Source organism: Phalacrocorax carbo, chromosome 2 (assembly GCF_963921805.1).
Source record: "Phalacrocorax carbo chromosome 2, bPhaCar2.1, whole genome shotgun sequence".
NCBI classification, from domain to species: Eukaryota; Metazoa; Chordata; class Aves; order Suliformes; family Phalacrocoracidae; genus Phalacrocorax; species Phalacrocorax carbo.
In genome coordinates this window covers 105640505-105657723 of record NC_087514.1, presented here as the reverse complement: position 1 = coordinate 105657723, position 17219 = coordinate 105640505, and the positions used below count along the sequence as shown (strand labels likewise).

General features: G+C 38.4%; 1 protein-coding gene across 3 annotated transcripts in view; it reads left to right on the top strand.

Moving 5' to 3' along the window:
• Positions 1–17219, top strand: part of NFX1 (nuclear transcription factor, X-box binding 1) — a 71858-nt gene that overhangs the window by 11699 nt on the left and 42940 nt on the right. For all 3 annotated transcript variants that reach the window (XR_010371630.1, XM_064443789.1, XM_064443790.1), the window contains exons 3-6: positions 394–555; positions 7295–7372; positions 10715–10820; positions 15895–15966. Coding sequence is in view for 2 of the 3 variants with exons in the window: in XM_064443789.1 (XP_064299859.1) it covers positions 394–555; positions 7295–7372; positions 10715–10820; positions 15895–15966 (418 nt within the window). In the remaining variant the exon portion in view is untranslated. The remainder of the gene's footprint in view (positions 1–393; positions 556–7294; positions 7373–10714; positions 10821–15894; positions 15967–17219) is intronic.

The window sequence follows — 17219 nt, the reverse complement described above, 5'->3', positions numbered from 1 at the left end:
AGGATGGGAATTAAATTTAATTTTGGCTGAAACTTCTGTAGTTCAGAGCTTGAAGTTTTTTGGTTTAAACTTATGTGAAGGTAAATTTCCCTTGTGAAGTGATGAGTAAAATCTCAAACTTCTGCCAAGCTTAAAAGTATTAATTTGTAAGATCAGAGTGATTGCTCTTCATCAACATGAATTATTGTTGCCACTCCCTCTTTCTGCTCTGAAACTAGAGAGGCATACTAGGTATCAAACTGGAATCTTCCAGGAGTAAACTAATACCTTGCTTATAGCCACACAGGAAAAATAAATTCTGTTATAATTTAAGTGAAATTTTGGAATTTCATTTTAATTTTGTTTCTCAGCTAGCTGGTGTTTTAATGTACAAGTAATGTATTTTATTTGCAGGGTCATTGATTGAACAGCTGACCACAGAGAAGTACGAGTGCATGGTATGCTGTGAGGTGGTCCGAATAGTAGCCCCAGTCTGGAGCTGTCAGAATTGTTACCATGTATTCCACCTGAATTGCATTAAGAAGTGGGCGCGGTCACCAGCTTCACAAGCTGAAGGTTGGTATTCTCTCTTGCACACACTTTCTCTCTCAAATATATATAATAGCAAAGTTCATGTGTTTCTTATGCTGGAAAACTACTTATAAATATTGTCTAAAGTAACAAGTAAGCTGTAAACAAAGCAAATTTTTAATTAAAAAATGGGTGTTTTTTATGGTTCTTCGGGTGCTTTGTATAATCCTGCTGTTTTCATTCTTTCTTCTATTCTAGCTAAAACTAATTTCCAGGTTTGGATACGTAAGTATAAGATCACTCAATGAAATCAGTGCATCAAGATGCAAAGTTCTGTGGCTGTGTTTTTACACACCAAGAAATGCTTTGTCTACTCTCACCTGTGCTTGGCTGAGCAGTCAAACCGAAGAAGCACTCCAAGCATTAGTTGTCTGCTTTTACTCAACTAGTTCTTGGTTCTGTTCTAAGATAAAGTACCCCTGACATCTGCCACCGACGCCATGCAGTGAAATGAAATTCAGAGAAGAGGGAGCTTAGGCCTTTGTCATTAGCTTAAACTGTTTCAGATTCTTTGTATTATACCACTTTTTGAAACTCTTCTATGACTACATTCTGCTCTTTGAACACTTTGGTGTAAGTTAAGGCTGAATTGCAGCCTCTCTGCTGTGTTCAGTTGTATGACGTAGAGACACTCTGAAGACTGTAATGTTAATCTTGAAGTAGGGTTAATTTTTTTGTACCCTGCTGGTTTAGCGTTTACCATTCTTCATGTGTCTTTCTGTCTCTCTCTGGGCAGACCAAGGTAATACAGTCTGTCAGCTACTTCCAAATGTTTGAGAGAAGTTCTTACAGACTGTGAATCTCTTGCAGAAAGGATTGGTTGCAAAGTTCTTGGATTTCTGAGGATGCATAGACAGACTTCTGAGTAGGGCTGGTCATGCTTCATACTGGCAGTAGAAAGGAAGTTGCAAATATCAGCACAAGATTTGAAACATAAGGCATTGGAATATTTGAGAAGGGGAACAGATTTTTGGGTAAGACTGAGATCTTAAGCCAAACTGAAAGTGACTGCTGAGAACCTTTATCTCTTAGCTGTTCTTTTTGTTGCCTTCTTTGGAGTGATTTCCGTGAAACAGCATATTGCTTGATCAAAAGAATTTCTGCTTGCTTAAGGGAGGTTTTGCTTATCTTTCAAAACAGTGACCTTAGATGCTTGAATCCTGACAGCATTTCAAATAGCCATATCTTTTGGTCATTTGCTTTTCTTGTAAGAATTTGTGGACTAAATATGCTACTGCATCTTGTGTGTGAGAGAACTTGAGATAACCATTAATTGCAATTAAAGATTGTGGTCTCAGTAGAACTGATTCCATAACTCCAGTAAGGACAGTGATGCATGTTTCTTGACCTGCAAAGCCCTGCTACCCTATCTTGATTAGAACTTGTATTTCAGAGTGTATTTGTTTCCTGGTAGGTTGTTTCAGTGTAGGTTCTACTTTTCAGGCTTTGTATAATGTTGAAGATTCACTAGAACCCTAGCAGTAATTATTGTCTACCAGAAGAGAAATAGGACACTGTGGCCTACCTAACTCAATATAAACTGTTTTCTGTTTTTCTGGAATAGGGAAAAAATCTGTTGTTTTTTTTTTTCTGGACACAATTTACATTAAAGCTGCTAAATTCTACAAATGTTGTAATGAATTCCAAGAAATCTTATCTAATCTCAGTACCCAAACTTCTCACTGCTACATTTCACTTCCAGCCTCGTGAGAATATCTTTTTCATAGGATCAGGTTTGAATGTTCATTCTTATGTTTTTGAAGCAACCGAATGTTTCAGTGAGACTGTCTCTCCATTTGGGGCCTTACAGCAGCTCTTATTTCTGTGACACATAGTAGGAGGCTGAAAGTATGTATGTGTACATAATTTCTCACAATTTTTTGTGATCACAGCATTGTATCGGAGAAATCCTGAATACTCAGATGAGGTGGATAACATCTTTGGTGGGTTATCTTCTCATGTAGTTCCGTCTTCCACATCAATAGTAATGGGTATCTGTTACGAGGGAAAAGCTTTGACTTTAAGGAAAGCGCAGCATTACCATGGTGAGAGCCCTGGGACACCAATGCTAATCACATGGGGACCCAACACAGTGGAACCCTGCTTGTTGGGGGCGAAGCTCAAAGGAATGCACTGCAGGGGTGGATAATAAAACTTGTGCTGATTAACATATCGTATATATTTAATGTCCTGTTCTGCACATTAGCAAACTTGCTGTTGTAATACAGATGGTGTTGTCTGAATTCCGAGATCTACAGCAGGCCATCAGGTTGGCATCCATGCAAAGGTGGGTGCAGGTGAGGGGGGAGGTGAACTATGCTGGGTTCCCATGTCAACAAGATAAAACATGCTTTGGATTCTACTCGTTCTAGCGAAGAACTATCAGGGTTACCGTAACAACGTCTTCTTGTACCCTACAGTATCTCTTTTCTCAGGGACTCTTTCAGATGTGTTTTACTGAAGGTATCAGCCCTCAGATACTTCTTTGCCTTCCATTGTTTTGATGGTCACCTGAAAAATTACTTGTAGTTTGGCCAAGTGTCCTGGTTTCAGCTGGGATAGAGTTAATTTTCTTCATGGTAGCTAGTATGGGGCTATGTTTTAGATTTGTGCTAAAAACAGTGTTGATAATGCAGAGATGTTTTAGTTGTTGCTAAGTAGTGCTCACACTAGTCGAGGACTTTTTCAGCTCCCCATGCTCTGCCGGGTGCACAAGAAGGCAGGAGGGGAGGGGACACAGCCAAGACAGCTGATCCAAACTGACCAAAGGGATATTCCATACTCTATGACATCATGCTCAGTATATAAAAGCTGGGGGAAGAAGGAAGGGGGGGGGATGTTTGTCTTCCCAAGGTAACCGTTACAGTTAATGGAGCCCTGCTTTCCTGGAGATGGCTGAACACCTGCCTGCCAGTGGGAAGCAGTGAATAAATTCCTTGTTTTGCTTTGCATATGTGTGCAGTTTTTGCTTTACCCATTAAACTGTCTTTATATCAGTCCATGAGTTTTCTCAGTTTACCCTTCTGATTCTCTCAGGGGGGAGTGAGCAAGTGGCTGTGTGGTGCTTAGTTGCTGATTGAGGCTAAACCATGACACCAGGCAGGTGAAAGAATATCCTGATTATCTGTGGGGAGTCATAAGGTTTTGCTCTGTTCTTAGTCTGCTTGCATTAGACTTGTGGTTGAGATGCAACGTTTGGTAATTCTACAATGTAAGCTGTCAGTGGCACTCAGAACTAGAGAATGGATTTGCATTGTGTATTAGAGATGTCCTGGTCAGAAGGAGGAGAAGGAGCTCTGCTAGGCATCTGTTTGCCATTATATGGAAAGGTTCTTTTTATAAAGAAGACCATAACTTTCTCCTTAGCAAGCATTTTTAGGAACATTTTTGAATTATGTCTTGGAGGAATGTGACCTTTAGATATTGCACAGCTAAGGCCAATCTGACAAAAATACCTGCATTGCACACAAGATCTTTATAAAGGGGAAATTGTTGTCTCTTGCCCCCTTCCTTCTACTTCTTTTAAAAACTGTTTCAATGTTGTTTGACTTCTACCCTTACATTGATGAAACAAAAATTTAAGCCATTTTCTCCCTTCTTTGCAGGGGAGCTAGTTTTACTGGTATTTTAATTTTGGCTGGAAGGACTGGAGATATGAGTTATCACGTGTGTGTCTGCTCCCTCTGCTGCCCCTGCCCTCTGCCTCCAGATTAGCTAGTGGTCTGTACCAATCCAATATTGGCCTCGAAGATGGCTTCTGAGTTTCAGTGGTCAGAATATGAATCTACTTGCCTTTTTTCTCTTCTTCCTTGTTTTTTTTATCTTTTTCCCTTAAGCTGTGATGTTCAAGGGCTGAAGCTATTCTGTATGCCTTGGATATTACACAGATGCTGTCACTTTTTTTTACTGGGACAAAAGCTTTTGATTGTGTCTAGCTGAGAAGGCAAAGCAGTAATTTATTCCGATACAGATTATCTCATTGGAGAACTGCACAAGACCTTTTAGAAATGTAACATGAAACTGCCGGTGTTGATTCTACTAAATTCTATTACAGTTGGAGTGACTGAAATATTCTGTTTCAAGTTCTTTTTATGTAGCTAGCTTTGTATATATGTTGAAAATTCCTGCTGTACTGCTGCCTTTGGAAACAATCTTTTAGCATTCACTCTTTATTCCAGCAGATGTGTTTTGGATCCTTTCTTCTGTGATCACCTATGACTCATCTAGGCAAGCACATAAAGAGGAAAGGTGCTTTTTTGAAACTACACTTAAAGATCCTTAGTCTGTATATATAATTCCCAGCTCTTCCTACTCAGGGTTCTTTTGAGCCCTTTAATCATTTAGGATTCTGGAAACAGAAGATCATTTGCTGTGCCTTTATGACAACAGGTATGCAATAGGAAGGGGTAGGGTTCTGGGCATGCTACCACAGATAAACATTTTTGTGGCTGAAAGTGCTACAAATAGGAACACTTGCAATATGTAAGTGTATGGAAAACATCTTGGTAAATAAGTACAAGTAAGGAATCTGTTTATCCCACAAGGAGGGTAAGGATAGCAAATACTAAAACAGTCCGTAGTAAATGAAGGTGAGGTGTGTTGATTTTGCTCAGACAAACGTCCTTCTGGTATTTTTGGAATTCTGCCTACTTTGCTCCTGTTCAAGAGAGTATTTGAGTGGAATGTTCATTCTGTAGGGCCATCCTCATTCTCACTTTCTTCAGTAATCAGTATTTTTAAGGAGTGGTCCTGTAACCACTCCTTACAAATGTGTATGTCAGGAGTCATCCTGTCATTCTGTCCTACTGTAATTGCATCTGAATCCAGGAAGAAAATTTATTTCTTGTATTTTTGGAAGAGAGCAACCATGCATGCATGTTCCTTGCGGGTAGACCCACATGAATGTAGCTATGTCTTATAGGAGCAAAGGATGATCAATGATTAAGAACAACAAAATATATCTTGAAAGGCTGTTTTGCTTGGTAGAAGGTTCCTATTTTACAAGGACCTTCACTATACTCTGGAGATACCATTGCTTATAGAGGACTAGGCGTGCTGCTCCAGGAGAGATGTTGATAGGAGAGGCCTTCTGCTGGCCTCCTGAAGCTTTGATGATAGGCTTCACAGATCTTGAAAAACATAACATGAAATAGCAGTGAAAGAAACTATGTTAATGTAATAGTTAAGTATACTGTACAAAGTAATCCCACAGGGAATCCCTTAGGATTTAGTATGCTAGCTTTGGGAGGAGCCATATAAGGTGCTGACAGCTTCATCAGCAGATACCCCATTCAGTCCCCTGCTGCCAGTTTTTATCTGTAGCTTTTAACACTTCTGAGATGCATCAGTTTGTAGCAGTCAAATTAAAAAAAAGTCTTGGTCAGGAGATGCAGCTTAGTGTTGAGCATGATTGTGAGAGTATACTTCTTGTGCCACTGTCGTACAGCTGCCCAGCCCATAACTGTACAGCTCTCCGAAGCAGTCTTGGTGGCACAGTGATATAAGCCAGGATAATGAGGGGTATGAATAGGCACCAAGTATTGAAAAGAATAGATGTGCTTTAGATTTGTATTTCAAGAGTGTCAAGGCAGTCTGTAATCTGGATCATCTCCAGTTTGTGAAAATCATTGCCGTTGTGCATTGTGATGGTTAACATCAGAAGTCTCCAATCCAATTGATAGTGAACCTAGGTGTGCCTGTCACTGCACTGCAGTTCTCTTGTCACAGATTGGGTTTCCTGTTTGCAATCCATCCTGCATTCATAATGTGAAAATATCACAAATCTTGGTCACGTTTCTTAATTGCGGAGTACAGTTCTATAATAACAGCTTTATTAATTTACCAGCAGTGAGTTGATTGGTTAAGAGAGACAGTAAGAGCTGATCAGTTCATATTTATATATTTTTATTTTTAGATAAATTATAGGCTTTATAATACTATCCAATCTAATAAAAGAGTGTGTGTGTACGTACATACAAAAAAATGTCTCTCCTACCTGCCCCACTTTGGTCAGTAGTGCTCGCACACTGGTATTCTTCATAGCCAGATATGTACTGCGTTTGGGAAATATCTTAATGAATGTCACTTTCTTTACTGCTAATCAACACCCTTCTGAAATGCAGAAGTAAGAAAACTACTATTTAATAAAATACCAACTTTAAAAGTAATGTCCTAGTTAATAGCTAGGTATTGTCACCTTTAACTGAAGTAGATTATTCTGGTTTATATGGCACTAATTTATTCTAGACATGAAGCAATGCTAAACTGGTCTTCTACAAGACATGTAAACTCATAACATGAGAGGATAATGAAAAGGAGAATACAGGTGGTGCTTATGACTGTAGGTAATTACATTTTTCTCACCAATTTTGAACACTTTAATACTTCTTTTCTCGCATCTTTAGGTATGGTGAAGACCGTCTTTATTCTAGTAGAATGTCTTATAACAGGGTACATGATAATAGAAAAAGTGCAATTTTAAAATTTGTTCTTGCCTCTATGTAAAGTTGGAGCCTGGTCAGATGAAGTACCATTGCTGTGTTTATCCTGATACTGTATAAAATGTATTTTTGTTAACCTGCTTTCTCACTACTTCTGAGTGAATGGAAAAACTTTGTTTGATTGTACCTGTGGTAAGAAAAAGGCAAGAGCACTTATTCTAGGTTTGCAGACTAGCTCCTTTATTTACTTCAAGTAATCTTTATCTTTTTTTTTTTACCTACAGATGGTAATAGTGGTTGGAGATGTCCAGCTTGTCAGAATGCTTCTACACAAGTTCCTAAAACTTACACTTGTTTCTGTGGTGAGTTTCTTGCTTTTGCAAAGGAAAAAAAATTTTGTCATTTTGATTCTTTTTTTTTAATTTGAATTCTGATATTGCTGCTTGTTTGCCTACATCCCTGAAATTTAACCTTGTTTAAAACTGTTGACGCTGGAAGGTGGCTGTACAGAGAATCACACATATGTTGCTTAAAATCTTTTAAAAATGAAATACTAAATCACAACTGAAATATTTTCATACCACTGTAATAATAGTGATTTTAATAGAATAATTATAGAATTGGCTGCTATCCTACAAGCTTTCCTTCTCTAGAAGGACTGAAATAATCTGCATGTCTTATGTCTGTCTTTGTGGCAAGACACTGGTTTAGGAGGCATGGTGGTATTGGTTGACGGTTGGACTTGATGGTCCTAGAGGTCTTTTCCAACCTTAATAAATCTATGATTCTGTGATTCTATACACCAAAATAATACACAATTCAAGCATACAACTATCTAAACCTTTAAATTGATTTAGCAATTTTGTCATTTATGTTGATTGGGGACGCATACAGGTTAAATAGGAAATAATATTCAGAATTTTCAGGCCTTTATGTTTAATAAAGGTACATGTTTTATATAAGAGGTAAATGGAGTACAATATTCACTAAGCTGTAAGTATATGACAAAAAGGGAGAAATGCATTGTTACTTAATTGCATATATGCAGGTAAATTTTGTTTGGGATTTACACTGTAGAAGTTTGTGTTGATTTCATGTAGCTTTCCCTTCCTTAAGTCAGAGCCACTGGAAAGTTTCACTTAGCTTTCTGCAAAACAGAATATTTTGGAATTGGGCAGGAACTGGGAGTCAGTGAACTTGCCCTAAAGGAACTAGACCTATGCTGTAATAGGTAACAATTTATTCAGCATCTTCATAAGTGATCTGGGTAATGGGAACAAGTGTAGCCTAGTGAAGTTTGCAGATGACACCAAGTTGAGTGGGGAAGTAGACACTCCAGAAGGGAGAGCTGCTCTCCAGGAAGATCTGGATAGGCTGGAAGAGTGGGCTAACAAGAACCTTATGAAGTTCAACAAGGACAAGTGCAAGGTCTTGCACCTGGGAAAACATAATGCAGGAGTGCAGCACAGACTGGGATCCACCTGGCTGGAGAGCAGCTCTGTGGAAAGGGACCTGGGGGTCCTGGTGGACAGAAAGCTCAACATGAGCAAACAGTGTGCTGCTACAGCCAAAAAGGCCAACAGGATGCTGGGTTGCATCAAAAAGGGCATCACCAGCAGAGATAAAGAAGACATTATCTCACTCTACTCAGCGCTTGTCAGGCCACACCTGGAGTACTGTGTACAGTTCTGGTCCCCACTATATAAAAAATTATGTGGACAGGCTGGAAGGGGTCCAGAGAAGGGCCACCAAGATGATCAAAGGACTGGGAAGCCTGCCATACAAGGATAGGCTGGGAGAGCTGCGTTTGTTCAGCCTTGAGAAAAGGAGGCTTAGAGGGGATCCCATCACCATGTACCAGTACTTAAGGGGTAGCTACAAAGAAGATGGAGACTCCCTTTTTACACGGAGTCACATGGAGAGGACAAGGGGGAATGGACAGAAGTTGTTCTAGGGGAGATTCCGATTGGACACCAGAGGAAAATTTTTCACAGTGAGGACAGTCAACCATTGGAATAATCTCCCCAGGGAAGTGGTTGACTTGGCCACATTGGACACTTTCAGGAGTTGTCTGGACAGGGTGCTGGGCAATGTCGTCTAGACTGTGCTCTTCCTAGAAAGGTTGGACTAGATGGTCCCTGAGGTACCTTCCAACCTGTGGTTCTGTGATAATTTTACCTGAAGTTCTCTGTATCTAAATGTGTCAGTGAGTAAGTTAAAAACAGTGCAGTACAGGTAAGACAGTGTTTTTGTATGACAGTGTGTGGAATCTTACAAGTACAGGGATAATGATGCAGTTAGAGTGAATGTTTTTATTCCAAATGAAAATTATACTTCTAAGACAGGTTGTCCATCTCTTAAATAGGAAAGAAATTCTCCCTAAGCTTAAAGACTGTTCATAGCGTTGGGAGATCTACAGTAGGAACCTCAAGTTGTCCACAGGGTTGATACTAGCAGAGCACTGTGTTGGAACATAATACTTTAATATTACATAGATAGTTTTACATTAACGTTATGACATTTGGACATCACCAACTGTTTATGCAAAGCTATCTTCTATTTGATGAAAAATACTGTGTGTTAAGTGTGGTTTATTTTGTTTGGGTTTTTTTTTCCACTGTTCCATGAAGAAATTCCTAGCTTATTTTTCTTCTGAATCTTCTAATTTTCAGGATTTTCCTGCTTGTTCAACTAATTTAATTGAAACTCAGGTGGATAAATGCCATTTGTGGTGTTTATTCATAGTTTTCTAACTTGCTAGTTTTAGTACACCATTGTATATTCTACAAGAGATAAAATGACATAACTATGTCACCAAAAATACATTTTCTTGGTGTTTTTAATTGTTGCAGCTCAAATTTGTAACATGGGCTCAGTTGCTTCATTGTCAATTTAATTCCCCTCTTGCAGAGAGTGAAATTAAGTTTGCATGTGTTAACCATGGCAATTAACTTTAACCCTGATGATCATCTAGTGCACTTACAGCTATGACATTTGCTAACAGTATGTCAGTTTAATTAAAATATGGTTTCAGTGCTTATCTGAAATATAGAATACTTGAAGCTAGCATACTGGATTTATCAGTTCTTGTTTAAGATGTCCTGCTGCATTCCTCAAAATGTCAACATTTAATGTTTAGATTTATGTAGACTCTGCTTCTTTTTAGAGAAGTGACACTTATAATTTGCCCAATCACTACATTCTGGCCCTATTCCCTACTACCTTACCAGCTAGATCTTATTTTCTGGGAATAGTGTCTTTTGTTTGTTGTTGTTGTGGGGGGGTGTGGGTGTTGTTTGGTTGGGTTTTTTTTTCTTCTGTGTTGAGGCAGCAAGGTAGTTTCACCCTTTAGTTTTCTTATCTACTATGCAGCCTGACCAACTAAAGGGGGCTTTTAATTTTCTTGTATTTTATCAGTTTAATTTAATGTAAAATATTGGCTACCTAAGTGCCTCCTGAGAGCATAGAAGGAAAGAATCTTCTGGAGCTTGACATTCCAGTGGCACTTACTTTTAAAGAAGTTGAAAATATATCAGCACTGAAAGCTGAGAAAAATGGGAAACATCTTGTGTCATTTTGTTTTTCAAAGAAGACTACTGTCAGTATTGAAAATACAGCTTTTTCTTTTTGGTGTGATATTTTTTCCCAAATTCAGTATTGTATTCAAGGCAGTAAATACGTTTTTGTCTTTTGACATGATTTAGGTAAGGTGCACAATCCTGAATGGAATAGAAATGAAATCCCACATAGCTGTGGGGAACTTTGTGGAAAGAAGAGACAGTGTTTGGACTGTCCGCATCTTTGTAACATGTAAGTAAATGTTTATCATATAAATATTGAAGTGATCTAGAGAAAACTTCTGAAGACTCTGTCTGGATGTTTTTTAATTATAGGATATGCTTAGAGGTTATTTGGTTTATAACTCAACTTGAAGCCTGGAATAAATGGAGGCTATTTGTGTTTGCGTGTGAGTTCATATGAGAGAATGGACAGGAGATGGGCAACAATAGTTGTAGCAATGTTTCTGTCATATTTTAGAAGCTGAACCAGCTGCCTGCTTGGTTTCAGGAACTTTCATTGAAGTAGAGAAATAATACTGAATAGAAGCAATTTTAAACATGTATCCAGTGGTCCACTGGACATTTTAGGTGCTGTTTTTCCTGTAATAGTGTTTGTCTATCTTAATCTAATAGCAGTGGTACTTGGTTAAACTGAAGAACTACTTCCTTCTATCCTTTGTTTCTTTTTATTTTAGCTTGTAAACTCTTGAGGATAAGAGGGCATTATATATGTATTTATCTAGTTGAGACCACCAGGTGGCTGAACCAGAATCTCTCATGGAGGTCTTAGCCAGTATATGTAACTTGGATTGTTTTTGCCAACATTTATTAGTATAATTCAATGAAGAAAGGCAAAGAAGAGCAATTCTATTTTCAGTTTTGGATGTTTTCCTTTAGATCTTTTTTAGCAGTGTGATAGTGTTGATAAGTTTAACAGCATTAGGCAAGCTTTTTCAATGTATAAATATGCTTGCTAGTCAGAAAAATAAACTATATGTTTTACCTAGTGTATTTAGCTTTGTTTTCCATGTATGGCAGTTGGTCCATAATGCCTGTTCATAGTTCTGTTTTGAGAAATTTTTAATAGTCAGAGCAATTGATACATAATGAAAAACTTCAGTCATTCCAACAAATAGATTGTCATCTTATACTTTTTCGAAGGTTTACTAAACCTCAGAACTTTACTAGAACTTTACTCTGAACTTCTTACTGAATGCATTTTTTCAAACCTATTTCAATATCTTGTTGAGTGAAATAATATTTCTTTACTCTCTAATACTTCTTTCCCACATGTGAAAATATTATATTCGATTTCTTTTCAGGCTGTCATTTCAGTGCCATACCTGTTCCCTTAATTCATCATCATACCAGATCCTCTCCACTGTGATTTGCAGGGTAGAACTCAAACACAGATCAGCTTTCAGACTACACTTGATGTAGCTGATACCCTGACTCAGCAGAACACTGATTCTCTTGGAGGCCAGCTGCTGGCCTCCATCTCAGGAGAGGCATGTGTCTGTGGAGGACTTTTTTTGCCCAGTCAGAAATAAGTAGACTCCTTAACTACTTTGAGAACACCCCAACTGCAATTTGCTACCTGACATACTTTCCTGTAGTGCTTGGAAGAAACAGCTGTTCTTTTCCTCTTCTTTCCTGCCCCATTCTACAGCAGAGGCTCAGTCTCTGGCATTCTCTTCTGGGAAGAAGAGGAAGTTCTCTTCTGTGGAAGAATTCTGAACAGTGGCGATATTGTGCCTGCTGCAGGCTATGAATTTGTAGTCCCTAGTAGTCTGATCTACATGGAAATAGTGACCTTTTAAAGTCCCAGTTTACTACTGGTTTAAGTTTTAGCAAATGTAAAAGTGTTATAATTCAGCTTCTTCCACACGACTATAACCATGCTGAGATCATCCAGTCCTGGAGGTAAGGAAACAGCAAGGGTGCAGATCAAGAAAATGGGTGTGTTTGTCACTCTCTGTCTTGTGATAGTGGTCTGGAGGGGAATGCACTTTCAGCATCAGTGTTAGTGTTTTGGGCATTCCTCAGTATATATTGGACTTTTTCCTCCCATGTGGGAATCTTAGGTATTTATGAGGACACGCTGCCTCCATCTGTATCAAAAAACAAGTAGAAACCTGGTTCCCACTTGCTATATCAAGAAGTGGTGGAGTAAGATGTGAAGCTTTATCATCTGAATGCATATTTGACAGTCTGTTTTATCAGCTCCTCTTCACTGGACAGCCTCAACTGATCTGGAAGTCCAGATAATGATCTGTAGCTGGGCAGAGTTTTCCCCCAAGAGTACTCAAAGGTGGACTTGTTGCCATCAAGGCTAGCAGTCTCTTTCATGGTTCTTGCTTGAGTTGAGATGATCTCAGAACTCTTTCTCGCGGGTACTTTTTTCTTTGGATTGTGGATCTGGTGTGTGCCTTTTTCCCCTACTCCCACAGGCTCCCATAAGGTGATAAAGTTTGAACCAGAAATGCCATTATGGTCACCGAGATCCTAAAAGCTTTTTTTGTTTTACTTTTCTTCAGCCCCTCACCCCCACCCCTCCCCAGGTCAAATGTTTCATGTCATTGTCAAGACCTTCTACTTCACAGCATAACAGGATGATGAATTGTCTGGGATAAACTATTCATGCTATTCTCAAGTCTGTGTGACTTTAGTTAATAGTAGGGATGTGCCCATTATTATGGGCAGTGGACTGGGTCTGGTGTGATGTCTGAGTCTTGGTGCGGCATTCTTGATGTTGCCATTTCTCCAGTATTTAATCCCATCTACTCTGGGAAACGCTTTGCAGTTGAAGTATGTGGGATTCTTATTTAAAGTCCAGCTCCATTCATTGTCTTCTAGTTGAGCATACCTCTGTATCTGCAGTCTGTGAGCTTGTGACAGTTAATCTGGATGAATCCTGTTATGAACCCTATTCATTGGTGGGACCTCAATCTGAGTCTTGGGGAACCTGCTTTATGAATCATTTGATTCTTGGTTAGTTTCTTATCTTTCTTTGTGGCATCAGCAATCAGAGTATGGGGGATTTAGGCACTTACAGCTATCCCCTGTTCTTTGTATCAGAATTATTTATGCAGTGCCTAGCAACAGAATCTGAATTGCAGTACTTGTCAGTTTTCAGAAACCACGCTCCAGATATCTACACTGCAGCTATCTGATGTGATGCTACCAGGATCAAATGAACATCCCCTCTTGTTCTCATATGTGACATCAGAGGAACATTGTTCTCATTGCTTTGCATTAGGATGCTTGTATTTCTCCCTCTCCAGTGTAGATGAAATGTGTAGACTACAGGAGGTGTTGTAAGCCATTGTAATAGTTGTTGGTGGTCTAAACTTCAGTCTCCCTCCTGCTCTCTGACTTCTGTATGCATTGTTTCACACAAGCCTAGCTTATAGCATATGGTTGTCCCCTGTGGAATAAGCAGCTCTGAGAGTGATGTGACTGTTGATGTAATGTTTTGGTGGTGCCAGTTGCGCTATTCCAAGTGCTGCTTAGGTGATGACATTATTCTTAATGTAATCTGAAGTAGCAAGTTGAAGTGGATCGATTTACTTGGGAATCTGTTTTCCCTTTAAATCTGAGTAAGCATTGGACTCCTGTGGCTGAGGAGGAAGAATTAGATTAAGTCATGGGAAAAGATTTGGATCCTTTAATACTTTATTAATTTTGTCAAGAAAACATTGAAAATATGGGGATTTTATCCCTGCTGTGTTCCCTGAGTAGGAAATGAGGCCTTCAATTTAATCAGAAGGTGGCAAATTCAGACTGCATCAAATGCATCCTGAAAGACAGGGTGTCTCCTTGCAAGAAATTGAGGCAAATAATTAATAAGATTCAAAAGACAACAGGTCCTGATATGGTTAATAAGGATGTCTAGAGCTCACAGCATCACATAGGTGCTTTTGGAAAGGATATTAAAGCTCATACCCTGGTTAAGAGAGATTAGGATGACAGCCAGGTTCAGGCAACAAGTGTGTTTTATTGGCAGGGGGTGGTGTGTATGTCTAACTGGTCGTAGTTTTATACTTTGCAGTGTTAGAACATAATTTTTGAGGCCTTTGTCTCTAAGCACTGTCTAAAATGATGTAACAAGACATACGCATCCTGCGTATATTCAGTTTGAATCACAGGTATGTTTCTTTTGGTTTTGTGACCCTGGTGGTTGTGGCTTTCAAATTATTTGGCATCTCTTTTATGCTTGTAAGGAATGTCTAAAATTGGTGAAAAATGAGCTTACAGAGATACAGCAATTCTTCAGCCTACTGTTACCTGTAACCAGCTTACACCTATGTGTTGATCCCCTTTATACCACTAAAACAAATGATTTTCTGCTGAAGTGCTACTTTGGTTATTCATTTATATTTTGGATTTTGGGGGTTAGCTCTCCCCCACCCCAAACCTTGCATATGGATTTTTTTAATGGTTGGCCAATTCCCAACTGTATTTCCTCAATCTGCCTTTTTTTTCCTTGATGTAGATGTCATTGTGTTAATCGCCTTTCCATGGTGTAGAGTTCAGTTGGATGCTTGTGTTAAGTGTGGCAATAGCTAGCCCATTTTGGTGAAAATGAGTGAGGAGCTGGATGCTGTCTAAGGAAGAGTATAGACAAGTTGAGTATTTCACAAACCTGGGCTTGTCTATGTCCAGCAGAGGCCTTATGCAGGTAGGGACCATCTAGTGTTTCTTGAAGTATGAGGTGAGATCTGATAACCAGGTAAAGGACTGGTATTGATGACACTCAGAAAATTGCACTTGATGGCAGGAAAGGAAACTGAGGGATACTTGCCGCATCTCCCGTACGTTACCTTACAGGAAGAGGAGCATCAACTCTTACTGGTGGTATTAGAAATGCTGAGTTCAAAGATAAAGCCACCAACACAAAAGAAGAAATTCATAGAGAAGTTTTTGTCTCTAATCTACTTAAGATCACTGAAGAAAGAAATATATTAATGGTTTAGGCCTGTGATGTTTGAGTGTTATCAGTGATGAACACAGTTGAGTTGATGTATCTCTGCTGGTGAAATGCAAAGTACGTAATGTGTTAGTAGCACTGTTACTGTTGATTTGGCAACAGCAGGAATACTGAATTTCTTCAGCATCAGTGACATTTGAGACTGATACAACTGTAATAATTTAATATTTTTTTATGTTAATAATGCTTTCATACCTTGCAGGAGTGTAGGTGGCTTGTATAATGTTCTGATAATGCACTGTGGATTGGGTCATGGTAGACTGTTTCTCTGGGGGTGTATTAAAGCTGAAGTTAATGTTACAATTTTGTTTGCTTTTTTTGACTTATTTTTAAGCCTGTGCCATCCAGGACCTTGCCCTTCATGCCCAGCTTTTGTGACAAAAACATGTGAATGTGGACAAACAAGGTGAGGATGCTTTTATTATACAAATAGAAGTTTACATAAGAATAGTTTATTAGAAGTTTATATAATAAAATTTTCCTTTCTTATAGTTTATAAAAAGTTTACAGTACAAAGTTTATTCTGAGCTGTAACTTTTATCTGTGCTCTGAAATAATTTGGAGAATTTTATATTTTAAAAAAATGCAACTACTTTTAATTCTTTAAGAAAAATTAATATGAAAAAGAGTTGTTTGCGTTAAAATCAGTCTATGGTACATGTGGTTGAATTGTCCAAGCAGTCTATGAGTTGATTTGATTCTGGAATCCTATTCTAGTACTTATTTATTTTTTTCTGTAGAAGACTCAGTGAAAGAAGTAGAAAAAAGTTCCCACCTTTTCTACCTGAATGGAATGGAATGTAGAGTTACTCCATTCCAGAAATAATAATTTCAAAAATAACATGTACATCTGTGGGAAGCTGTACCACTAGCAAGAGAGAAGTCTGTAGTATGTTCCAGACTTGAAGGCTATCTTTTCCTTGCATGTTTGAAGCATATAGTGTCATTGCCAACAGCAAGACTGTACTGCCCATACTGTCTGTGATCTCTCATGTTCAGTTGTTCTGAGTCTTTAGAGTCCCTGTTCTAGCTACCTAAAGCTGATTCTGTGTAATAAAATGTTTGTCTGTGCTCACTTCCAGAACCAAAACAAAAATCTATTTCAGTGTTAGCATTCTTGCTCTAGAAAAAAGGTTTTCAGACTTTTACAATTATTTCTGAAAGTTTGAGTGTAATACTAAGTGATCTTAATTTTTCAAAAGAAGGTGCAGCTATTTCTGTGGCAGTGTTCGTACTTGAAAGCACTTTGTCTTCAGTAAAAAAATGGATTGGTTGTAGATTGCTGAATTTTATTTTACATAATAAAATGACCTCTCTTTATTCTAGCTATTCCTTCTATTTAACAGTTTAATAGATGCAACCAACTTTCATTTATTATTTTTCCCAGGTGCCAGCTACTTTCACCAGATTGCCCATTTTTGTAATACTGCATATAATACTTCTTCTAAATAGCATTTTTTTCATATGTACAGTATTAGCATCCAAGATGTATGGTATGGCACCTCTGACTTTAAGATGTTTTAAAGTTACTATTTTGAATGCTTGTTTTACAGCCATTCTATGAGGCCAGCCACAATGGAAAAATAAGAGAATTTATTGTTTTGTCCCATTTTTAAAAAAAACATTTAATTAAAAAACCCAACTCTTTTCATAGACCAC